Source organism: Mastacembelus armatus, chromosome 12 (assembly GCF_900324485.2).
Source record: "Mastacembelus armatus chromosome 12, fMasArm1.2, whole genome shotgun sequence".
Classification (NCBI taxonomy): domain Eukaryota; kingdom Metazoa; phylum Chordata; class Actinopteri; order Synbranchiformes; family Mastacembelidae; genus Mastacembelus; species Mastacembelus armatus.
The window spans coordinates 19,332,434-19,357,020 of NC_046644.1; the positions used below are offsets into that span (position 1 = coordinate 19,332,434).

The 24,587-nt window shown below is 44.6% G+C and overlaps 4 protein-coding genes and 1 long non-coding RNA gene across 6 annotated transcripts in view; 2 read left to right on the forward strand and 3 right to left on the reverse strand.

Moving 5' to 3' along the window:
* grk3 (G protein-coupled receptor kinase 3) overlaps positions 1-3,329 on the reverse strand; it is a 47,943-nt gene extending 44,614 nt beyond the window's left edge. The window contains exon 1 of the mRNA XM_026297132.2: positions 1,174-3,329. Coding sequence (XP_026152917.1) covers positions 1,174-1,286 — 113 coding nt within the window. The 5' untranslated portion in view covers positions 1,287-3,329. The remainder of the gene's footprint in view (positions 1-1,173) is intronic.
* A 1,060-nt stretch (positions 3,330-4,389) lies between these two features.
* cryba4 (crystallin, beta A4) lies at positions 4,390-6,948 on the reverse strand. Of its 2 annotated transcripts, XM_033325478.1 has the most exons (6): positions 6,810-6,948; positions 6,111-6,154; positions 5,655-5,773; positions 5,328-5,469; positions 5,007-5,149; positions 4,397-4,850 (listed from the first exon to the last, which is right to left on the reverse strand). In XM_033325478.1, exons 2-6 carry the CDS (start codon positions 6,147-6,149, stop codon positions 4,703-4,705), a joined length of 591 nt encoding a protein of 196 aa, XP_033181369.1. In that variant the 5' UTR covers positions 6,150-6,154; positions 6,810-6,948; the 3' UTR covers positions 4,397-4,702. The 2 variants fall into 2 exon arrangements, with proteins under 2 accessions (XP_026153297.1, XP_033181369.1); XM_026297512.2 differs by lacking the exon at positions 6,810-6,948 and having other exon boundaries at positions 4,390-4,850; positions 6,111-6,257.
* Positions 6,949-6,966: 18 nt separating this feature from the next.
* Positions 6,967-13,989, forward strand: LOC113124548 (beta-crystallin B1). The gene is given in 9 exon segments (XM_074933689.1): positions 6,967-10,297; positions 10,299-10,391; positions 10,393-10,536; positions 10,538-10,567; positions 10,569-10,694; positions 11,556-11,674; positions 11,811-11,943; positions 12,219-12,361; positions 13,560-13,989. Coding segments are annotated over 9 exon segments (1,071 nt in total). The 5' UTR covers positions 6,967-10,192; the 3' UTR covers positions 13,738-13,989.
* A 459-nt stretch (positions 13,990-14,448) lies between these two features.
* On the forward strand, positions 14,449-20,508 carry acads (acyl-CoA dehydrogenase short chain). The gene is made up of 10 exons (XM_026296899.1): positions 14,449-14,583; positions 16,015-16,175; positions 16,643-16,792; positions 16,897-17,008; positions 17,100-17,251; positions 17,365-17,535; positions 18,018-18,155; positions 18,624-18,719; positions 18,808-18,864; positions 18,957-20,508. Exons 1-10 carry the CDS (start codon positions 14,556-14,558, stop codon positions 19,107-19,109), a joined length of 1,218 nt encoding a protein of 405 aa, XP_026152684.1. The 5' UTR covers positions 14,449-14,555; the 3' UTR covers positions 19,110-20,508.
* LOC113124283 (uncharacterized) lies at positions 16,065-22,978 on the reverse strand. The gene is made up of 4 exons (XR_003295020.1): positions 22,898-22,978; positions 18,785-18,872; positions 16,588-16,781; positions 16,065-16,206 (listed from the first exon to the last, which is right to left on the reverse strand). It is a non-coding gene; the product is annotated as an uncharacterized LOC113124283 (long non-coding RNA).
* Positions 22,979-24,587: the final 1,609 nt, after the last annotated feature.

A 24,587-nucleotide genomic window follows, 5' to 3' on the forward strand; every position in this document is an offset into this window, starting at 1 on the left:
AAAATCAACAGAGTATGTATTCGTTATAGTGTGTAATGCACCATCTGGATCATTACTTTCTGCTGACCCGCCAACACCAGCCAGTCGGTAAGTGGTGACAGACTGGCCTCCTGCAAAAATCACTCAGGGTAAAAGATTATGGCTGTTTATCCAACATCAACACCTTGAAATCACCATGTACAGCCACTCGGTTTACACAGCTGTAGGTGTGTCAGCAACACTTTTCAGTTTGTGATTAATAAATCTGTATAGAACAAGGTAATAACTGTGAACATGATGAGCACAAATTAAATCTGACAGCAGGGCAAACTGCCGGGCTAAGATCTGTTCCACACGGAGCTGCTTTTTTTTTTTTTTTTTTTTTTTTTAAACACGCCGGTTATTACTAGACTCAGCCCAGACAGCACTGTCAAATTTACTAACCTGACATGAAAAGCAACTATCACAATAACCAAATTTTAACCACATCCTCTACAATCAAGTTGCACATTACATGCCCAAAAGATCCATCTGATGAGGCTGTGATGAGCTACACAGCAGAGACAAAAGGACGCTCAAAGGAGGGGGGGGGGGGTATTATTTAAATCAGGGTTTTTTAGCTGAAGTCTCTGATGGCCTCCTCATGGTGGGTGCTTGCAAACAGCACTGATGAGCAGGGCTTTTGGCTGAAGAGCTGCACATACTGATAGTGCATCTGCATCAAAGGCCTTACAGAGCAGACTCAGCAGCCTCAGTACATGTTGCACAGGCTGCATAAAACAAACACACTGAGCAAGCCTGCGAGCACACAAAGGCTGTTTGACACAACATTTTGGCACCCTGATAGCAAGGAAAGGGCATCAGCAACACTTAGTACTGTTTGGACTCTACATGTGGCAGCCTCCAAACCTGCTACTGTAACTCTCAGTGAGCTATAAACACTACTTGCTACGGTTTAGATTTTAAAAAAGCTAACTGTATGGTTGTTTTGTGACATGCAGCCGGTTTGCATAAACCTACAGTCACATTTCCCTCAGCATCTACAGCAACTCTCAGGTTTTAAGAGGAAGCACGCCTCCATCTCCCCACCAGGCTGCACAGCATGCACAAAAGACTCATCCATTCCACATGCAAACAAACACAAGCGTGAGCCACAGCACAACGTTAAAGCTCGGTCTGTGTAAATGTGCTCACCTGGGCTCAGGCAGGATGATTTTCTTACTCGCCCGGGCCGCTGGAGTGGATTTGCTCTTCTCCATCGCCATCAAATAACTGACATCGGCGAGTACTGCTTCGAGGTCCGCCATCTTTCGACCCTGGGACGACCAAATCAGTAAAAAAAAATAATAATAACGGGGGTGGGTTTTGTTTTAGGGAATAAAAAAACAATGTCCTCCACCAGATATGACCAACATCAAGGGCCAAGGTGCGTGACAGGGCCAGCGGAGCGCACGGCAGAGCTGACCATCGACTGGATGGTGTCGTTGTCTCCGGCTGTGGTCTGCTCACCTCGCCTCAAACTACCAGCACTGAGGCAGGAAAATGGAAATTCAGGAGGGAAGACATTGGGGGAACAGGTTACTCGAGAAATGTACAGGCCCGTGAGATCAGCGTCCCTGTAATCCCATTCAGCGCAAAAACGCAGGCTTCATGCGGGCGTATTGTGAGGAAAGGGTGGGAAATAACGCAAGGAAAGACTGGTGGGATCTGCTCTCCCCGCTTTAAAGCAAGGTGATATGCCTCACACACACACAGCTAGACACATGCACCAGATGCTGGATTTGAAGAGGGCTGTCAAACCCTGCAGGTCTCTGGGGACTGTCCTGGTCCTCTTGATGGAAATGAGTCCAAAAGGCTGGTGCGTCTGGAGTGCGGCATGTGTTTTTTTTGGAGAGAGAGAGAGGGGGGGGGGGTTCCTTCACATGTAAACACCGAGCTGTCGAAAAATCGTCTAGTCTCCGTGTGTCCCCTGGACGACAACAGAAAACCTGCTCTATAGTAATAAAACACGTGCTGTCGGTTCTTCTGGACTGGGCGATGAGGAAAGAGGGAGGACTCTGGGCGGCAGGTTGAAATGCAGTCACACCATCAGGGTGCTAGCTCGTCCACCTTCACACACCTCGGCTGGTGCACCCAAAAATGTCTCAGGAAAGTGATGGCACGAATAAAAACCAAACAAAAAAGGAGCCAGGACTCCCTAAAACCCCCTCACACGGTCCCCGTTCGTGCTGCTGCTGCCGCCGCCGCGGGCTGGCTTCCTGTGTCGGCTCAAACCTTCCTCCTTTATCGGCTCATCAGTCACTAAAGGGCCGCCAGAAAAGATGTGGTTAAACGCCTTAAGAGGTTTAGCACCAAACCCGGTCCAGGCAAGAGGGTCTAATCGCCTGATCACAAGCCAAATCCGCGCGTCCGTTTTTGGACAGACCGATATTCGGGCTCGGCTGCTAGTTAGCCACCGCGCTAGCTAGCAACGCGAAAACTGCTAGCCAGCGGGCTAACTACCGACCCGGGTGAGAAGTGGCGAAACAGTCCGCACACCGAGTTTGGATCATTTCAGTCCGGCAGAGATTTAGAAAAGCCCTTGTTGCAGGAGTGGAGAGTCACTGGGGCGCAGGCAGCACCGACGCTGGCTCGGTTTCGGACCCGTAATGAGCTAACGGCTGCGAGTGAAGTGTCTGCCCGGATTGGGGAAGTCTTTAGCCGCGTCCCCCCCTCCCAGAAAAAAAAACCCGCCTTCGAGGCTGCGATAGAGTCAGAAACCAAAACAAAAGCGCACAAAATAATCCATAGCTGCTTGCTGAGTTACCCGGAGCGTTCAGGGGACCCTCCTCCTCTGGAGACCCAGCACCGACGGTGGGCTGACGGTGACGCCGACGGTGGAGGAGGGGAGGGAGCGCAGCTCGCTGCCCGATAACTTCGCCCCCGTGAACTTCTGGTTAATTTAAGCGGCGAAAGCTGCGACCACCGCTGGGGGGGGGGAGTGTGAAACACCGAACCCGACCCTGTGCCGCTGCTCGTCCGTCGGAAATGGACCCAAATAAACCGGAGGGGTCGTCGTGCTGCGCCAGTCAGCCCCGAGCGACTCCTGCCTGCCAGGCGATCCGAGCTGGAGGAGCTGCCTCTCGGCTGAGGAGCGTCACCAAGTGTCCGTGCGCTGCTTCCCGAACCGACCGTGTACCAGGCGGTTCCGTCCGCTCCTTTCGGTTAGGCTGTTCGTCTCCCAGCTCCAATATGGCACATGTTTCAGAAGAACCCCCCTTCGGTGTATTTTTCTGGGTTTCTGCTAGCACAGTGGCACTGCTTGCTTTGTGGTTCAACTTCCTCCCACCGCGGCCGGGAGAGGCTGCTAAAACCCGGACCGGGTCCTCTGGAGCAGGAGCCGGACCACACTGGATGTCGACACAGGAAAAGCTTTGTATTTTTTTTTGGGGGGGGGGGGGGGGGGGGGTATTTAACAAAAGCAGGTCTATTAATAAAACCTAAAGCACATTAAGATATAACGACATCACCACCTTTTCATAATCCCCTTTTCCACATTTGGACATATTTTACCCAGGACTGGGAATTTGACTGGAAATAGCATCTGCATACAGGAGATTTCCCAGAGGGGGGGGGGGGGGGGGGGGGGGGGCTGTAGATAAAGAAAGACATTTAAATTGGATATGTGGAAACCACAGGCTGGCTGCAGCAGATTTTAGCATATAAAGAGGCTGCCATGAGCCTTTTTTACTCCTCTTATCATGTGTCAGTATGAAGTTGCTTTGCACATTGAATCTGAATAGTCACGAAGCAGCAGCCTCTGACAGTCAATAATACAACACAGCAAATGATTTTCTGCAGGATGCCCCACCGGGGTGGAAGTGTTGTTCTGGTGGAAACGCAGTGCCGTTTCCTGGCCAGCGATGGTAATGCTGCAGAGGCCTGCAGAGCCTTCACACTGCTCCCTGCACCACAGGCCAAAGAAGTGTACACTTTACTGAAGTAAGAATTAGGGCCGCTCAGCAGAAACACAATCTGATAATGGAGCAGAGAAAAAAAACCCAAACACCCTATGGTTCCAGCCGCCTCAACGTGAGTGAAGATATTCAGTCTTTACTGCAGTAAACGTTTTTAAAAGTACATCAAAAGTAAACTGCAGGAGAGTGGCCCTTATTGAAGCAGCATGTTACTGTTATAGGGCTCATTTTAATTTTAGCCCTAAAAATGCAGCACATTAGATAAACTGAGGAAAATGGGTAAAATGCACCATTGGGCCCCTTTTCACCACTTTTCCGAAGACAAAGTGACATTTAGGGGCCACTGGTCATTTGTCCAAGTTGGAAATCCAGCACAACACTTGGCCCGAAAGTGATCATAACCAAGAAGCAATGTTTTATAACCAAACCAACATGTCTGTTGTCTCTAAAGTTAATTTCAGAACAACTGTTTTACACGTAAATAATTGATTCATACGGTCAGTGTGAAAACTAGGCTGTTAATAAACTATGAACTCAGTTCTCAACTACAATTATTTCAACTCAACTTTTATTGACACCAGGTTGCCCCTGTACATTATTATGTGTACTGTGTGCAAATGACTGTAGAAATATCTATCTGTCTATCAGGTAAGCAGATTCATTAGTGGAAGTCCGTAAGGTTTAAGAAAGACAGTTTATTCAGCACTGGGAAGCAGCAGGGGTCAAAGGTAAAGGGTCACATGGGAGAAAGGGTTTGGAGTAAGTTGTTACTGCTGAATACGGCGGATGGACTGGATCTGAGGGGTCTGGCAGTGGGAGCCAAACTCCCTAAAGTGTTTGTACTCCCCACAGTGACGATCACACTCCATGATATACTGGTATCCACGATAACCAGGGTACTGGTAGCACACAAATCTGTTGAGAAATCGCACAGAGAGAAGGAAGCACGCATGAAATGTTGCAAAAGATTGCTGTTGTGAAAGTCTAGCTGGGATTATTTTTGGACTGCTGCAGGGAGACTATGAAAAACAAGGTGACTATGAAAAACAAGCGTAGCTGGAGAACACTCACGCTCCAGACTGGATCCTGAGAGAACCAACTTCATTGTTGCACCAGCCCATAGCCTGGAGGGAGGGATAATCGTCGCTAAGCTCACCCTTACGGCCCAGGAAGTTCTCACGCTCATAGATAGTCATACGACACTCTCTGTGGTTCTGAAGGCAAAAAAGGACAAAAAAAAAAAAGCTTAAAACATAAGGGTTTGTTTTTCTGGTCAGTTAGGTTTATCTGACAAACACACATTGTACAGGCACGAGAGATGTTGACATTTTCTGAAGCAAAAGCACCGACAGCAGATGACGGTAATGGAAAATCCATCTAAGTTCAACTTACAGCGCAAGCGATCGGTCTGAAGGAGGTCAGTCTCTCGATGTGATAGGCGTTGCTGCCGCCGAAAGCATCACACTGGGGGTACTCGCCCCTCTCCAGGACAAACTGCTGTCCCTGATAGGAGGCATGCTCATAACCCACCCAGCTGGAGACAACACAAGTCAAAATGAAAAGTAATTATTACCTTCTCAGTACTTACTTAGCTACTTAACCTTTCTGACGAAGCCTGTAAACATGTGAGTCACGCTTTGATTGGTCATAAGTTTTATAACAGTGAGAGTTTTGCATTTCTGCCTTCTTTCCTGTGTGTGTTTATATCCGTTTACTCACGCTCCACTCTCCACCCGGAGGGAGCGCACAGTCTCAAAGCCAAACTCCATCACATTGCAGCACTCGGAGGTGAACTCGTGGCGGCGGCCCTGGAAGCACTCCTCATCAAAGACAATGATCTGAAGGCAAAAGCATCCATGTAAAAAGCAGCTTAAGTTTAAATACAATCAGCTGTTGATTTTGACTGTGACGTGCATTGAGTTATTATAAAGAGGGCTAAAGACAGAGCCCTGTGGCATTAAATCATAAACATAGTTGTTCTAGTGTGGCTATATGGGCTAAATTTATCCTGCTCTCTGCCAGGAAAGAAACTGACCAGCTGGTGATAAATTCTGTGCCTTTTTCGTCTGAGACATTTTACTACAAGCATTCGGGTGCATTTCAGGGAGAACTTGTAGGTTGAAAGGCTCTAGACTGAGGTGATGTATGAATCTGTTCTTCTGTCCACAGACTCACCTTCCAGTGGCCGGAGAACTTGGTGCAATGGTGAGTCATCTTGTCTGGCAGGAAAAAACAAGACAGTTGAAGGGAAGCGACAGAAATTACAGTGACAAGAGGCCTGCTAAGACTTTGTGCACACACCATGAGCGGCTGGTTAAACATGCACTGACTCTAATGCAAGAAAATGTTAGGCACCAAAAGCCTGGCTGACAAAGACATTCAAAGAGAGGCTGGTTACATGTGTACTGTTGTGAAACCTTTCAACACAATCCAGCTGTAGTTTCATTCTGTGCAAGTATCAGGCTTACAGTGAGGTAAATGGCCGAAGCAACAGCCACTGTGTTTTAAAAGCCTGAAAAACAGCACGGACACTGGAATCAGCCTGAATAATTCCCAGACTGAAAGTATCTATTTATAGTTCGTACACAAAAATGAAGCGGGTCAAAAAAAGCCAGAGGCTTCATGTTGGCTCCTTTGGCTCTTTCTCCCACCCAGTCTATCTCTTTATCTTATTTTCTGCCCATTTCCTCCCTGCTGCTGCTGCTGCCGCTGAGAATTTCCACCTCCACTGTTTATCTCACCCACTGGTTGCAGTGATGGCCTTTGGGCCCTGGAGCCTGGATGGCTCCCGGGTTTGGGAGTTCATGTGTGTGTGTGAATATGGGGGGCTGCTGTACCCTGGCTGTGCTGGCTGGGTGAGGGACAGGGACTCACCTTGCTCTGATGCCCTTGGGTTGTCCTGCCGTGAGAGTGAGAGGAGCCACGCGCCCCCACCCTTTTAAAGCCTCCCCTGGCAAAGAGCCATGCTGAAAGCCCCGGCTCAGCACCAGGGAGGGGCTTTTCTTTGTCGCCCCCGACAAAAGCGCGGTTAATCTGTGGAGGGGCAGAAGTGCAGACACCACATTATCACCCGGGGCAGAGCACAGGGAGACACAGGAATATAAGAGAAACAAGACAGAGCGTAAGGCGTACTCAGGGCCAAGGACGTGGAGAGAAGAGTTCTTGTAATATATTCAAATCATGTTCCTTAAATGGTGACAATGCCAACAGGCATTTCCAAGAACGTGTTATGATGTATTCATACCGCTGCTTTATCTGACCAGTGGTCCAAAACCAAAATAGAGCCTGTTTAGTGCCTTTAATGACAAAGACAAGAATTGAATCCACTTTGGGAGCAGGAGCATGTTTGGTATTTTACTTTAAAATGACTCAAATTCAGTTCTTTTCTCTGGCATTTTGGTGGAATTTCTTGTCTTACCTGCTCAGGTATCCGTATGTGTGACATTCTCAGTCCAGACTTATTACATGATGCCATAATCCAGACTCAGTACGACAGCAGTGTTTATTTGACAAGATGTGATTGTCTGTGCAGATAGTGCACGCTCATGAAACACAACAGCATTTGTTGAAGCAGAAATATAAACAGCAAAGAGGAAGTTATTCATCCAGACACTGGGTGTAGAAATACTATTGCATGGCACTGTATGTAGTACAGTAACACTCCCTTTATGGCTGTGACAAACTGGCACACCCTAAACATAAAACAAAACTACAAATCCACCTGTTTCTTACTAAATTTAATCATCAGTATATTTTTCAGAGCAGTAATATGTGGTCAACTAATCATATCAGCGCTTGAAATGTTTTATTCTGAAAGTCTCACTTCATTGCATTCTGTTTCTTTTTTTAAATTAAAGCCACACATAATTATCATTATCTCAGAATTTAGTTTAATTTTTACATTTAGGAAGCACATTTCACTTTGATGGTGGTGTATGTTATCTCTGTTAGCCAATCTGGGTGTGTGTGTGTGTGTGTGTGTGTGTGAGTGGCTGCTTATATAATCAACCAGTTGTAAACAAGAGAGCAGAGGAACAGTACAGCCTGCACGAGTTTCTAAACAACAGCTTTATCTCCAATGGGCCCAAAGAAACTCTAGCACAGTTTCTGTTTCAGCCACTGCCAGTTGGCTTCAGATTCTGATAGACTCTTCAATAACGGGCACATTTGACTTTAACTTCTTACTTTATAAGGAGCAATTTATTTTCATATCAAACACAAAATCCGTTTTCCCGATGGCAAAACAATTTCCTTCCTGAAAGAAATGACTGCTGTGCTGCTTCTTTCCTCATTTACTGTGTCACAACAGAAACATGAAAGCAACCGAAGGAATGTGGGGATCAATTCCAAGGTGTAATTATTGCCCTAGTTCTGTCACAGTTAAAACTATTATTGACAGAATAGTTAAACAGTGGCTGCCAGCTAATGACAGAGGCAGGGAAAGGTCATGTGGTTTGCAAAATCAATAGGTTTCTTCCTCGTTGGTAGCAGAAATTTGAAGAGAAAAACAGAGTGTGTGGAAACCAGGGCTCTCAAACATAAGTCAGATTCAGTCATGACACCAGAAAGGACACATTTCATGTCTCACAAACCCGAGAGAACTGATGTTGAAGAGGTGGCACTAATATGCACATGTGGAGAGGCTTTAAGGGGTCAAAAGTGAAAGGCTGGACTGATGGGGAATGTCCCGGTGGGTTAGAAATCAATAGTTGGCTTCAATCTAGGAGAAGAAACATGCAAAAAGATTTTGTGTCAGTGTGAGTAATCAGGAGGTCACAGGATCAATAAGCTTCGAAATCAATAGGCATTGTCTCCTGATCATAGCAAATTTGTTTTGAAATGTTTTTATTATTGAAATCACTTCAATTCTAAGGCTGAGCTTTGTTATCTTACCAGCTGTCAAATAAAGCAGCTGATGTCTAACATTGGTATTCTCTGATTTAAATCAGGAAACATTTCATTGGCTCTCTCTGAAGGATTACATCACTCCAGGTGACGCTACCAACACATTGACTGTCACCAGGAACTACTGAGGTTTGCTTTGGATAACACAGAATGCAGAAGAAGTCACACAGATTACACAGAAGGATTAGTTCACACTTAATCCGCACACATCAAACTCATTCTAATCCTGCATCCACTGTGAGAATAATCACGTGAGGTGAGATAATCCAGATGTAATCCAGCTGTAATCTAAGAATTACCATTATCATAAACAACAACCAACAACACAGAGAATCGCTCAGGATTATGATGCATTTGACCATTTAACTTCATAGGCTAATTTATGAAATTCCTATAAATACAAACCTCAAACTATGAATAAATATACTGATGTAGATTAAAACATTAATAAGCAATAAAACACACCCTTGTTCAGGTCAATACACACTCCGATATGATCAGCAGTAATGATGATGTTACCAAACTTCTAATCCTGGTCAAGTCTAAAGTTTGGGGAAATGTTTATTGTTAGGTTTTCTGAAATTTACAGAAGCTAAACACTGATCTCATGTCTCTGTGTTAAGCACATAACTGCTAGTTAGCCTAGCTTAGCATAAGGCCAGAGGAAAGGTTGTTATAGGGGGAGCTATGGACTGGAACTACTTCTTCACAAACAGCAGCTGGGTCTTAGAGTCATCGCTGTAGGACTGGCAGGTGTTTTATATACACACAAGTACAGTTCTCATGCAAAAAACCGAATTTAATTAAAAAACAAAAAAGATGTGTTTTATATTAATCTTCTTAAATAAGTGCTGTTGCACTTCCTCAAACCCAATCAGTGGTAATGCTCAGATCAAAGGGGGATTTTAAATCGTGCGTCTTTGTTTTCAGGTCCAAAGTAAAAGAATATGTTGTATTTTTGTGCGTCCATGTTGGTGACAGAGAGAAAGGATTACCTCTTTGTGCCCCCTGGACCCTAGCATTCCTCCTCTCTACATGCAACTATAGCTTACAGGCCTACCAGGCCTACACATGGGAAAAATGCCTTGGTCAGTGGTTTCCTTTCATAGTAAAATGCTTACGGGCAGGCCAGAGGGGCCAGCGGCGTTTCTAGGCTATGCAGTGACCCGGTGGCTTTGGCACAAGCCAACTGTGATGACGAGAGGCTTTCTATTGTGCTGCGAGTCTCTACGTTTGGCCTTTGCCAGAGTATAAAAGCTTGGGTTGGGTGTTCAAGGGACCAGCACGAGCCAGCCTCCCTCACACGGCACTGCAAGCTATACTAACGCAGGTAAGGAGACACAGACACAGACATGCACACCAGAACATCCACCATAGTGCACGAGGACAACCACACTTCATCCAGAGCCAGGAACCACTCCCTGCCCATCACATCCTGGCAAACCACCCTCAGCCTGGGAAAAGACCCAAACAGAAGTCCAGGGTCTAAATAAGCCTCCCACATAAACAGCAGCTCTGTGGTTTAGTCCAAATCCCAAAAACATACCTACGTACCAGCCCTCTGACCATGTTAACACCTCGACTGGGCCACACTGAACCAGACATTTCTGCTTCACTTCTTGCCTTTCACTGTCTCCTCTGTGATCCTGTCACTGCCATTTACACCTCTATTTCTGTTCAACCCCTTGTCTTCCTCCATCTCTCACCCAGACTCTCCTGAAGCCCCTCACCATGTCTCAGACTGCCAAGTCCGCCTCCAGCCAGGGCGCTGATGCCAAGGACAAGGGAGCCCCCGCTCCAGCTGCCACCAGCAAGGCCACCAAGACTGGGGAGCCTGGCATGGGATCCTACAGAGTGAGTTGAATCTGTATATTACTGGAATACTGTACATCGGGTCAGCTGAGCAACATTACAAAGACACCACATATTTCCCAGCATAGCTAAGATAGCTTTGATTTTATATGCCCGAGTTTGACGTTTTTGTTGCCGCCCCCCAAATTCCATAAACTGCTGATCGGGACTTGATTGTGGTGCTCAAAGCATTGAAGAACGACATTTACGAACCTCGTTAAAGTAGCAAAACTGTCCACGCTAAAGGGCTATGGCTTATCCTGAGTGACAAGGACATTGTTGTTGTGGAGGCATGTTGCTGCTGAGTTTTGCAAACACCCACATCGCTGCAGTAAAAAAAAAAAAACAGTGTGATAAGTCTTCGTGATTTAAGTGATCAGTAAATACTTTACAGGCATTGTTTTTTACTGAAGAAGTTGCAGTTCCACCTGGGAAAGAAATACAGTTTCAGTGATTCAACTCTGCAAAGTAACCAGTAGCTGCAGCTGTCAAGTAAATGTCATGAGGTGAAAAACACAACATTTTCCTCTGCAATGCAGTGAAGCAAAAGTATGAAGAGCAGAAAATGAACCTACTTAGATGAATGAACTGAGATTTTGTGCTTGGAAAAAATTCACTATTGCGTCTTATTTTAATGGAATATTTAGACAGTCTCAGTCTATGTAGCAGGTGTTGCTGCTCCAGACGAGACACACTCATCTTCCTGCTATTGCAGAGTCATAATTACTGTGGGGCACCTCTGAGACGGAGATCATTTATGATGGTCTTATTACCAACTGAAGACGACACCGCTGGGACATGATGGATGTGCTGCTTGTTTTTCTACCCACTGGTGTTATTTCATGTGACGTGTCCTCTGTGCAGATCATGCTGTTCGACCAGGAGAACTTCCAGGGCAGAATGATCGAGGTCCAGAATGAGTGTATGAACGTGTGTGACCGTGGCATGGATAGAGTGCGTAGTATCATTGTGGAGTGCGGCCCGTAAGTGAACACACACACAAACACAAACACGATTTAAACAGCCGCATTGAAGAAAAAGGTCCTACCCACATATATTTCATCGTCTTTCCTCTCCACCCTTGTGCCCCCCTCGTGCCTGGTGGCGCCCCCTCTCCAGCTTCGTTGCCTTTGAGCAGACCAACTTCCGTGGGGAGATGTTCATCCTGGAGAAGGGAGAGTATCCTCGCTGGGATACCTGGAGCAACTCCTACCGCAGCGACTGCCTCATGTCCCTCAGGCCCATCCGCATGGTTCGTGTATTAGGTTATATATGAGCTGATGATCAGAACATTCACAAAAGTCAGTGGAATTCATCATTTCAATTGGATCAGAGCCTGCATTAATCCATCCAGTATGCTTTATGTGGACATGATGAACTAAAGAGCAAAGGCAGGCCAACACTGCCCCCACTAGAGCCACAGTGTGATTACAAAAACAACACAAACACAAGAGCACAATAAATCAACATGTCGTTAATGTGACACACAGGCTGTTTACTTCCACATCCCTCGTTTGCCCCCTGCAGGACAGCATGGAGCACAAGATCTGCCTGTATGAGCTCTCCGACTTCCAGGGCAACAAGATGGAGATCCAGGAGGACGATGTGCCCACCCTCTGGGCACACGGTTTCTGTGACAGGGTGGGCAGCGTGAGGGTGCCAGGAGGAGCGTGAGTAGATTCAAACTCTTACTTTGAAAGTCAACCAATCCAGCTGCATGACAATGAGGAAAGACTTTGTCGTACAGCCTGGGAGCAAATCGGTCTCTTTATTTTCTATATTTAACCCAAGTGGAAGCTCTGTTCTAGAAATGTTTTTAAAAGGGCTGTAGAGGAAACCACAAGCCTCTGGAGTTCCACTACAATGTAGTTGTTCATAAAAAGTAGGATAATGTCATCACAAGGCTTAAAGCTGACTGCATGGTGTTTTATTTGTCAACAAATTTTTAGGTATTTTTAGCAAGGAATTTTTCTTATTATGACTTTCAAGTCTCTCAGTCAAATACACATCTGTTCCACCTCGAACCTCAAGAACAGCTTCAGCCGTCGGTTCCTTGGCAAAGACACGTAGAAGATCTATGACATTTTCTGCTAACCTCTAAGGTTTTCTTGAATCTCTTCAGTGGCTACTAGAACCTCAAAAAAGATTCTCTATACGTTTCCTTGTTCCTCAATGAACACTAAACATACCCAGTGACCACCAGAACCTCTTTAATGACCCTAGTAGCACCTCAAATACCACAATAAATTCTTTATGGTACCTGAGAACCCATCAAATGACACATAGACCACTAGAATCCCTCGAATAGACACCCCAAACCCTCTGGTTCTTTGAGAACCTCTTCAGTGACCACTAAACCTTCTAAAGAATGTTGTCAACTTCCTGCAGGATGAGTAGAACCACTTTAATGACAATTAGGACCTCCTAAAGAACCTCTAGACCTTCCTTGATTACTATTAAATCTCCTAAAACCTTTCAAAGACCCCCTAAAAGAACCCACAAAATTACTTAAAGTACTACTAGGACTTCCTCAGTGACCACTAGAACTCATTTAAGGATGTCTAGAACATTTTCAAACATCAGTAAGCGTTCCAAAAGACCCCAAGAACCTCTATAATGGCAACAAAACCTCCTACACATCTGGACCCTCTTTAGGGATCATGTATAACCCTCTACAGGTGGTTTAAATGACCTGGTGATGACTGTGGAGATTCTAGGGATCCTTTAGTCTCCAGATCATTCAGTGGTTCTACAAAGTAAAAACCAAAAGTATTGTGTCAGTAGGTTTATAAGGATATTAGAACCAAACATGATGCAAATGACTATTAGAAACATTAGCTTTTCTCACCCTCTCCATGTCTCTCTCAGGTGGGTGGGTTACCAGTACCCCGGATACAGAGGCTACCAGTACCTGTTTGAGTGCGGTGACTACAGACACTACAACGACTTCTGTGCCTTCCAGCCCCAGATCCAGTCCATGCGTCGCATCAGGGACATGCAGTTCCACCAGAGAGGATGCTTCACCTTCACCTCCGCCAGCAAGTGAACGACACCTGCTGGCCATGTGGTGCTGTTGCAGCCATGCAGCCCTCTCAGCTTTTTATTTCCCCAAACACCCCCTTTCTCCAGTCCTTTCCTAAATCTCTACCATCGTCGCTCCATCCCAAAGGAAAGACAGAATGAGAGCAAATACACTGGACAACCTTAACTGACTTTTTATGGTGCTAAAAAATAAACATGTTGTGAAAAATCTGAAACCTCCCTGGCTGGACACCCTTTATTCATTCTAATCACTAATGTTTGGTGTTTAAATGTTTTACTATGACCAAAACAAAGCAGTCACTAAGATTATGGGGGCTAAAGTGTAGCTGTTGTACAGTTAGTAGGTATATCCTTTCACACAATAACACAATGTTTGTGGTATTTTAAGCCTAAAATCACTGCAAAGTCACCTGAAATGTTGCTATATGTGCTGCAATTTTGTGCAGGGTTTATCTTTTTGTGTATAAGCAGTGTATACATATTTCACACATAGTACTACACATTATAGTGTAGTTATGTATTCACAACTTCTTGATATACTACACATAGAACAAATGAGCTTGACCTTTAAAGTTGTGCTGATGTCTGTTATTGATAAAACGCTTGGACACATATTATTTTGAGAAAATGTCCTGCAAAGACAAACCACTGAAACACGTTTGTCCATTGTGTTTTAACAAGATGAAACGTTCAGGAGTGAAGTGACAATAGTAAATACAAACATTCCGAGGGCACATGAAGGCAGCAGTGTGCTTCAGACACCTCCGGTAAAAATCAGACATCGCAGGGTATTTAGCTTCATCAAACGGTGGGGAAGGAACCATGGCTGCACTTTTCAAAGCAAGAAAAGGTGGGTACACGAAAAAAAAGGATCTGAACTATTCAAGAGTATAATAAGAAACAGTATATCCCGTGATAACCTCATATTAGCCCGGTATTTGCCTTGGAATGACCCTGGAGCCGTAGTTAGCTTAGCGTGCTATTTAACCGCTAACGTTACATACATTTGGGGAAATTAACGTTATTCTGTTTATAACATTTAATCAACGCTGCACAAGCCAACTGACACTGACGGTAAGAATCAAACCGTGTACCTGCTTTAGTCAACTGACAGTTTATGGAGAAATAAAAGGGGAAAGATGTTTCTTAACGTGACTGTTAGCTAGCTGGCTAAATCAGGTTAGCGTTACAATTAGCCGACTAGCTGCGATCAGTGATACAAACACTGAGGAAAGTTAAGTTCAGGCTGTTCCTAAACAGTTTTACACCAACCCCTGTTTCTCTGGAGGATTTTTTAAATGTCGTGCACTGAGACGAGGCTGACAGATATCGGTGTGAATGACCTTTACCCTACATGACAAGTGAGCTGGTGCTGCGTTCAAAGACACGAGATTTGAAGCAAACCGCAGCAACATCTGGCTTATAACACTTTTATTAAACGGATCTTTAATTGTGGAGGCGAAACGACTGGACAGTTTTGATAATTATTGACCGGTTTTTGTAGTTTTCTAAGCAAAAGTGACGTTTCCAGCTTCTCAGGTGTGAGGGGCTGATGATTTGCTTTGTCGTGCAGGAGAGTAAACTCAATATCTTTGGGCTTTGACCTGTTGCTCAGACAGATATTTTGGAGAGAAGTGTTAAAGTGTAAAAGGCAATCTTTGATATTTTCTGTTATTATATGTTATAGGCAAACACTAATAATCTATTAATTATGAAATAAGACAGGATTGCTGATAATAAAGACCTGAAGTGTTGTGGTCTTTTTCGTGCTATTTATCATTTAGTAGTTAGTAATAAATTCATATAATTTAATAATAAATGGCTTATTACCAGTAATGCAGCCTTACAGACGACATCATTTAAAAACAGCCTTAAAGCTGCGTTACGCAACAACGACCAACACCCCAAGTTACATCATATGTTATAGGACAATATTGCTCAGTGTAGAACTTTTCCTTATGGCCCCTGTCCTCACAGCAAATTAAATCTGAGTCCATCATAAAATAATTCCATCAAACTGTGAAACTGCTGAACACTTTTATAACATCAGGTGACACGTCTTGTTTCGCTGTGAGCGTCTGTGAAGGTGCAGCTGGGTGTCATTGTCATCATCCAGTCAGTTAATCAGTCATCACATCCACATCACCAAAGAGATGAATGACACTACTGCCTGGATTAGGACCATTGAGCTTAATTGTTCATTTAGCTAAACTTGGATATAATGTTGGAGTCATGTTACACACATGGTGCATTGAAGCCTTTTTATTTTTCACTCCCACAGCTGTTAGCTTGTGTCTTAGGGGCTGTCGCAGTCTGGCCCAGCTATCGGAGCTTCCAGAGACCCATCAGATACTGAGACAGACCTGCAGAGACTACGCTGACAGAGAACTGGCCCCCAACGCTACCAGACTCGACAAAGAGCATTTGTACCCTGCCAAACAGGTACGCACAGCATGAGTGTTCCAGTGCAGGCCTAAACAGAAAAGACATCCACTTAGCAATAATGTGTTATTACAATGGCAGTGTATGAAATTACAATGTTCAGCTGTGTCAGGGGAGTGATGAACCTGCGAGGAACGATCAGCTGAATCTGCTTTACTGATTTAATTGACTCTCAGTGCTCCCAAAGCACCATATTTTAGCACCAACAGGAGGTTTTCAGAAAATAAGCTCCTCAATAAAAACTGCGCAGCAGCAAACAGCAGCTGGTGAACACAGTGGAGCAGAGCCAGAGATTTCCCTCAGGAGGTGGTGGAGACCAAACCCAGAGCTCAAACTGAGGGAACACTGGGCTGAGACTCAGCATGTTAGTCTGGAGCTGCTAGAGGTGGAAATAAACCATGTTAAGTGTTACCTTTGCTGCCTCCAGTTGGACAAAAATCCTGGTTACTTTCGATGTTGCTGCACAGATTCAGGAGTTGGGGGCGATGGGGGTCATGGCCATGGAGGTACCAGAAGAGCTGGGTGGAGCTGGGATGGACTACCTGGCGTACAGTCTGGCAGTGGAGGAAATCAGCCGAGGTTGCGCCAGCACTGGAGTGGTGGTCTCTGTAAACAATGTGAGTACAGTCTGTCATTGTGTCATGTGTCTTATTAAATGTACCTGTGCAGGTGTTGGTCTGTTCATTTCACCTGTTTTCATCGGCTCTGATTTCGGTCCCAGTCTCTCTACATCGGCCCGATACTGAAGTTTGGTACAGAGGAACAGAAAAAGCAGTGGATCACACCGTTCACCACCGGAGAGAAGGTGGGCTGTTTCGCCCTCAGTGAGCCAGGTAACTGTGCCAACACACACACACACACACACAAATATGCAGCTTTAGTTTCTGTACCTCCTTGGAATAAAGCAATTCTCTAAAATTCCAGGTAACGGCAGCGATGCGGGCGCAGCCTCCACGACAGCTCGTCAGGAGGGAGACGAGTGGGTGCTGAGTGGGACCAAAGCCTGGATCACCAACAGCTGGGACGCCTCTGCCACCGTCGTGTTCGCCACCACAGACAAGAAACTCAAGCACAAGGCATGACAGGCACATTTTAGTACCCAGACTAATATACCTGGAAGAGTTGTAATCCTCTCTCACCTTTGTGCTTTTTATTTCCTCAAACTGCTTTTTGCCTGGTGGGTCTGCAGGGGATCAGTGCATTCCTGATCCCTATGCCACACCCCGGGCTCTCTCTGGGGAAGAAGGAGGATAAGTTGGGCATCAGAGCCTCGTCTACGGCTAACATAATCCTGGAGGACTGCAGGATACCGCTGGGCAACATGCTGGGCTCCCGTGGTGCTGGATTCAAGATCGCCATGGTAGTTTAGAGCATTTCATTCACTGCTGTTACATGAAGCCCGTTCCTCCAGACAAACTAGTTTGGGGCGTATTAAACCTTCCATAAGCTGTTCAAGGTGTTACTTAAACTGAACTGTTGGGTACAGCTTCCTGAATGTCTCCTTCCTTCTTTCTCTGCAGGAGAAATGAAGCAGCTTCTTCAGTAGGAGGCACTAAGCTTAGAGCCAAAATAAAACGTATAAATGACGTATTATTGTAGTGACAGGCCTTTGATTGAGACGTAAACAGTATTTTAATTAAAGTCTCCCTGCAAACTCAACACGGCCTCTTACCTCGATGGTTGGCACAGTGCTGATTCCAAAGTACAACAGAGCCTCCTGCTTTCACTTCACTGTTACTCCGCTTCTTTATTTGAATAGAAACACAAAACCACAAACCCTGTTGATACGAAGCTTTTCTAACAGAACAGTATCCATCAACTTCAATAAACTTACATTTACAGCAAACCCTGGACAGCGGGCGGATCGGCATTGCGTCTCAGGCTCTCGGTATTGCTCAGGCTTCTCTGGACTGTGCTGCAGACTACGCACACAAACGCACTGCATTCGGAGCCCCGATCGGAAAGCTGCAGGCCATACAGGTAAGACGAGCAGGCATCAGCCTTCTCTGAGCTCCAGGGTGACTGGCTGCAAGGGAAACAGGTTTATTGATATGTGTGTGTAGCCTTGAGGGTCAGTCTTATTGATCACGTTAACACCACACTGTCAGAAAGTCTGTTACAACCAGTCGGACTGGCGGGAAAGTGTAATGAAAAGAAAATACTATTCAGTTGCATTTTGGGAAATGTAGGATCCAGTGTTTTTGGAGCTGAAGCCCTAAGAGTCGATGTGTATTAATACTGAGTCTGTTCTTTGTGAATCCTCTGACTTTATGGAAAGTTTCCTGGAGCTCATGGTGATGGTGGGCAGAAACATGATGAACCCACACATTTAAGAACCAGACAATCATCTGCATTTTACCTAATAATTAATAATTGATTAATTTGCCGTCTATGGAATAAACTAATTGTCTCAGTGCTAAAACTTGTCCTGTTTTCCTCTTTGTGTAGTTCAAACTGGCTGACATGGCTGTGGCACTAGAGAGCGCCCGTCTGCTCACCTGGAAGGCTTCGCTTCTCCGAGATTCAAAGAAACCCTTCACTAAGGTGCACAGACGCGTCTGGTCTGACAGGTTTTACATTTCTGCAGTGTTGTAGCATCCAGCACTCACCCTCCACTGTTCTTTGCCTGCAGGAAGCAGCCATGGCCAAACTAGTAGCATCTGAAGCTGCCACCTTCTGCTCTCATCAGGTAAGAAACTGCCAAGAAGAAGAAGAAGAAGAATATAAATATACTAAAGAAAAAACTCCAGGCAATGTTCTCATTTTGTTTGTTTAAATCAGGCGATCCAGATCCTGGGGGGAATGGGTTACGTGACGGACATGCCCGCTGAGAGGCACTACCGCGACGCTCGCATCACAGAGATCTACGAGGGCACCAGTGAGATCCAGAGACTGGTAATCGCAGGCCAGTTACTGAAGGAATACCAGGCATAGCCACGGTTCAGCCAGAGCGTCTGTGGGACCTAACCCCAGAGCTAGAAACAGACTAGTCCACCCAGAGATACAGAAGCCAGTATGTGATCGGACTCAGTATGAACTACGGTGCAGCTTTTAACCTTCTTGGCCACGCTACAGAAGCTCAGAGGAAATTCTGCTGATTTTCTGTGTCCATTACCTCCCAGGTCCCGTGTCCAAGGGGATTCATTTAAAACACTGTAATCTAAAGATCTTCAGACTGGTCCTCGCTGCATTAAGAGTCCACCAGTGTGCTGCCAGTTTAAAGGGTCAGTTTTTTCTCTCAGTGGTTTGCAGCCATGGGGAAAGTTTGGGTTTTATCTGCTGTTTGAAGTGTTTTTAGCTCAGCCTCGGACATTTGTGCTGCCACTGCAGAGGACTAAATGTGCCTCGGTGCTCAGACTCATACTCGCTCTGCTCCGATCTGTCAACCTACAGCATGTGGGGTTCATAAATTCATTTAATGGTGATTGAAGTTTAAATGGCATTACGGGCAAATGTTAAAAAGCAATAAACATTACTGTGGATGAAGGGTCAGACATTTACACAGGATTAGTTTACGTCCAATCACAGACCTGTAATTAACACTCGCCTTTTTATTACCGCAGCCACAGTCTTTGCCCAACCTTACTCAGTGTTTTAATTATCCTAACCGCAGATTGTTTGTTTTAACCACAGCCATAAGCCTACTGTAGCTGCTGTGTATCTAATACTGTAGGAAGGACGAATTTAAAAAGAGGTCTCAGTCCAGTTTGGACCTGTCTGGCATTAGGGTTTCTGCCCCTGAAGCATTCAGCAACATCACATGGTGCAAATTCCAAGAATTGCATCCACGTTTCCCTCACTTGTGTCTTAGTCCAGTCCACATGAGAAGCAAGGGAAGGATTCAAGGACTGAGGGAACATGTTTAGGAGATATGTCCTTTCCTCCGATAAAGCGTCCAATCAGACTGATTTCTGATAAAGGCAGGCAGCCTCCTCTTTCTGTGGTCAGAGCAGAAATAAGAGCTTTGGGACGTCCCTCATCAAGGTCGACCGGATCATCTTCTGGGTCGTCCAAGGACGGAGGAGTAATAAAATAATGGAATTGGGATTCATCTATGGTTTGCACATCGGTGGTCACATGACAAACAGAAACTGCTCGTTAACTAATCTCACTACTTCTAAAGGTGCCTTCATACAACAGCTTTATCATGTTATTCTGAATATAATTCAATCACTGAGCGGAATATAGATCCAGACTGTGGGTCAGAACTGCCTGGACTCATGAGGACCTGCCCTGATCACAACACAAAAATGGACATCATCATTAACATCTGTAGTGATGCTAATGAGTTCTTTGGTATTTCTGATGGGTTTTTCACCAAGTCCAGTTTGTCCTGACAGGAGGAAAATCATTTGCTCTTGTTATGAGGACGTGTGACCACCAGAGGGCGACGCTGTGCCTTCATCTGAGAATCACGAGAAATCCTGCACTGTAATCACAATTACACTCATTTTCAGTTGCTGGCTGCAGTTGTACTAATTTAGTTTGATACTTGAATAATGAAATAATGAACATGAAAAGTAAAATGTTAGTTGAGCTGAACACTCGGGCTGGTCAAAACAGTTAATGATATGTATGAGGCTGTGGGACGAATGTATCGCTGCTTTACTGTGACTTGACCTCCTGGCCTCAATAACTTATACACATCTTCATGTAATTTATTGTGTGCATGTGATAATAAAAACACAATTACGATGTGTGTGGTTGATGTCCCTGAGCATGATGATGGATTTAAAGGTGTTTCTGTTTATAAGCTCCTGTTTATGTTCCTGTTTGGAGGGGAATCTGTACAAGGATGATTTAAATACTGAAAATATACAGTATCTGCTGCTTATCTGAGACAAGTATAAAGAGTTTAATCATATCATTATGAAACAGGTTTTGATTTTCATCTTATGTTTTTATAAAAAACTAACGACACGTGGCCTGTTAATTGATATTAGTGATTATTTGACTGGATAAGAAATCATAGGGGGAGCATCTCTAATGTGCTTCAATTGATTAGAAATCAACTGAAACGTATTAATAAATGAAATTGGTCAGATGTGCGGTCTGTGCACGGTGCATGTGTCATATGTGTAATCACGGCTTTAGCAGCAGCAGCATGAACAAAACAGCAGCACCACAGACTGGCTGCCAGGGGGCGCCACAGGCTGCGACTCCAACAAATGAGGAGCAAGCAGGAAGCTGTGGTGCAAAAAACATCTATTGAGGTGGAGTCACAAACTACTGACTGAGTTCAGCTGCAGAGGACGGTCACCCAGCTGCACATTTAGAGTTAAGAGTTTGTTGGCGTCATTAGTTAGTGTGTTTATCTCAGACAATAAAACACCTAAAGACATTTCAGCCTCAGTTCATTTCAGATTCTCTATAATATTAACCTTTATATTTTTGCTGTTGGACACACTCACAGCTCACTGTCTATACTGAAGACATCAACGTGATGATTCTCAGACAACGCTCAGTGCACATATACAGTCAGTCAAACTGTGCACTGCAACTTACAGCCTGGTTTTTTTTTAGCTTATATTGCATTTTAGAATATTTCCTCACACTGAATTACCTGCTAACACTTTACATCGTTTTCATGTAATGCTAAATGTACGGACGACTGTCTGTCCCTGATTTACTTTGATAGAAAATATTTCTTAAAAACCTGAGGGAGGTTCTGAGGTGATCCAATCATTTTAATTTATCTTGACATCTAATCAATAAATCAATAAACTACACTACCACTGATTTATAATACCTGTAAACTTAACAACACAGTGTTTGTTATAGTCAGACTAATTAATAATCACTATAACTATATGACATCACCTTCCTGAAATTATGGCTGTGTTATCAATGATCAATTAGTCAGACTAACTGATCATCAATGTCTCAAAATACTAATCAAACACACACTGCACATATACTGTGTGTGACACCTGCTGCACAATGTTAAAAAAGTTGTTTATATCATTATTTTCTTGTCTATATATATATAAATATATTTAAATCAGGATCAATATTTGTCTCCCAGCAGGAAAACTTTAATTAAACCGCCTTAATTAAGAAACAGTGTCAGAAAACACGTCAATCCAATTAGCTGCTATTTTCATTTTTCCAATTTTGTATAATGCTGCAGCATTTGGCTCGTCACAGCCCAGATTAGCCTGATACTGTGTAATGTTTGGTTTGGACTCAGGCTAAAGGACTAAAGAAAATCCACAAGGTGGAGCCGATGGATTTGTTCGTCCACACGGTGCTTTTAAAGCAGAGCAGAAGAAGAGATAATGTGACGGAGGGAGATCCAGTCAAAGCTCAATGGAAAACCACACGTGTTAATGTGAGGAAGGTTCCAGCCTCCTCCTGTGTTCAGCTCAAGTGTAGTTTAAGTTTTCATGCACGTCTGTATTTATTCTGTTTCCAACTTTTACACCTCGGACCAACTTCAAAACTGCTGTTTTTAATATTTTAACATGAAGTGAATCTTCTGTATCTGTCCGTATTTAAAGTGTGTTCGAGAACAGCAACATGATCTCGTTGAGGCTGTTGATAGAAAGAGACTTGCTGTGTTTGTGAACGTGGGCAGTCTGCAGCTTGTCTTGATTCGCCGTCATGGCTGCATGTTCGTACAGGGGTTTTCACAGCACGGCCCTCTCAGAAACGCTGTCTCACAGCCCTGATATGAAGGCAGACTGCTGCGGCGTATTTTTGGCAGTCTGGGTCGTACTCACAGATTGTTGGGTGGCTGCCTGCAGATGAACTCACACTTTTCACATTTGAAAAAAAAAAAAAAAAAAAAAACAGCCAGTCCTCTGCGTGTCATCAGACTGAACCTGAGCCCCTGTGCACAGTAACTAAAGCCCTAAATGTGTATGTTTGCTGGTTTTTGGCACCAAACCTGAGCTGTATCGGCCACTGACGTGTGCCTGGGGTGTGTGTGTGTGTGTGCAGGCCTGATGCATATGCAACTTACACCCCTCACAGGACTTCAGCAAACAGGCGCAGTGTGGACGCTTTGTGTTAAAACTGCGGCCTGAGGATCATGTGTCTCTCACACCAGCTGCCCAGACAACAAAACCCCGTCGTCTCTCCCAGCGACATGAACAGGTCCTTTTGAAACCACGAAGCCGATCTGTCCGCTGGTGCTCGTACAGCCTCACTGTCTGAGCGTCATCGTCCAGCTCAAACCAGTTTGTGTTTATCAGCCGGACAGAAGCAGCCTGTGTAGAGGAAGCCAAAACATTACTCATGTGACCTCTCATCGCCGTGCATGTGTGTGTGCCTGTGTGTGTGTGTGTGTTTTGCTATGTGAGAGTGTGCTGTAATCCTGAATCAAGGTGAACTGGAGACGCACGACCTTAATAAACACAATATCCTCAACTTCTCAATAATGATTCACATGTTCTGCCTGGAGAGAAATAACAGACTTGAGTCAGATCCGTCTGGAAGAAGTTCTCGGATACTTCAAAGTAAAAGCAGCGATAAGTTTTAAATAGAAATAAATACTAATACACGTAGATGAATTATCAGACTGTGAGTAATGGAGCTGGTTTTATTTTTATAGAGTTAGTTTAGCCCAGTGGTTCCCAACCTACGGGTGAGGCCCCTCCAAAAGGTCACCAGATAAATCTGAGGGGTCGTGACCTCTCTCTAACTTTTGCTGCTGTAAGATACTGGATCATTCGACGTCGTCGAGCCTCAGACATTAGTTTAAATAAAACCTGAGACGTTCAGAGGACATGCCTGTGTGTTTTTAGATCTTATGTTCTCCAGTTTGCAGCAGTTCTTACTGAGACCTTCAGGAAATAAAAACGGTTTTTGTACTTGGCTGAGCTGTAAAAATGATTGTAATTGATAAAAGCAATAAATTCAGACGTACATGACACACGGAGCTTCAGGTGAGGAGATGCAAACAGCAGGTGTGTAGGTGTGTGTGTGTGTGTGTGTGTGTGTGTGTGTGTGTGTGTGTGTGTGTGTGTGTGTGTGTGTGAACCTTCCTCACATTAACTCATGAAACTGATAGAAATGTCAGATTCAATTCATGTTTTCCATCATTTGAGGTTTAACACCAATGAATTAACATTCACACCTGACTCCAGTATTTTAATTTCAGGGGAGCATTTAGTTTAAATTTGCACCATGTTTGGATGGAAACCAAACATTTTAAACACAACGTGAACTTCCAGCTAACCCATATTTTATAAACACTACAATCCAAGAAAAGGTGAATAAAGTCTCTGCACTTTACAAGGCAAATACAAATACTCTCCATCACTCTTCTAATATTTTATCTGTCCTGAGCCAGAACCACAAGCAGCAGCAGATACTTACTGGACCTCGGAGCCTGTGACGGTGGGACCGGGGAGCAGAAAGCTGTTCTGTCCTGCAGCACCTGAACCGAAAAACGAACCGAGGACCCAG

Coding starts and splice junctions, on each gene's coding strand:
- acads (XM_026296899.1), top strand. CDS start 14,556: ATGGCTGCACTTTTCAAAGCAAGAAAAG. Junction 16,176..16,642: donor ATTTGTACCCTGCCAAACAG/GTACGCACAGCA, acceptor GTTGCTGCACAG/ATTCAGGAGTTGGGGGCGAT. Junction 18,865..18,956: donor CCACCTTCTGCTCTCATCAG/GTAAGAAACTGC, acceptor TGTTTAAATCAG/GCGATCCAGATCCTGGGGGG.
- cryba4 (XM_026297512.2), bottom strand. CDS start 6,257: ATGTTTAACCAGCCGCTCATGGTGTGTGCACAAAGTCTTAGCAGGCCT. Junction 5,470..5,654: donor CTCCGGGTGGAGAGTGGAGC/GTGAGTAAACGG, acceptor TGTTGTCTCCAG/CTGGGTGGGTTATGAGCATG. Junction 5,150..5,327: donor TCAGACCGATCGCTTGCGCT/GTAAGTTGAACT, acceptor TTTTGCCTTCAG/AACCACAGAGAGTGTCGTAT.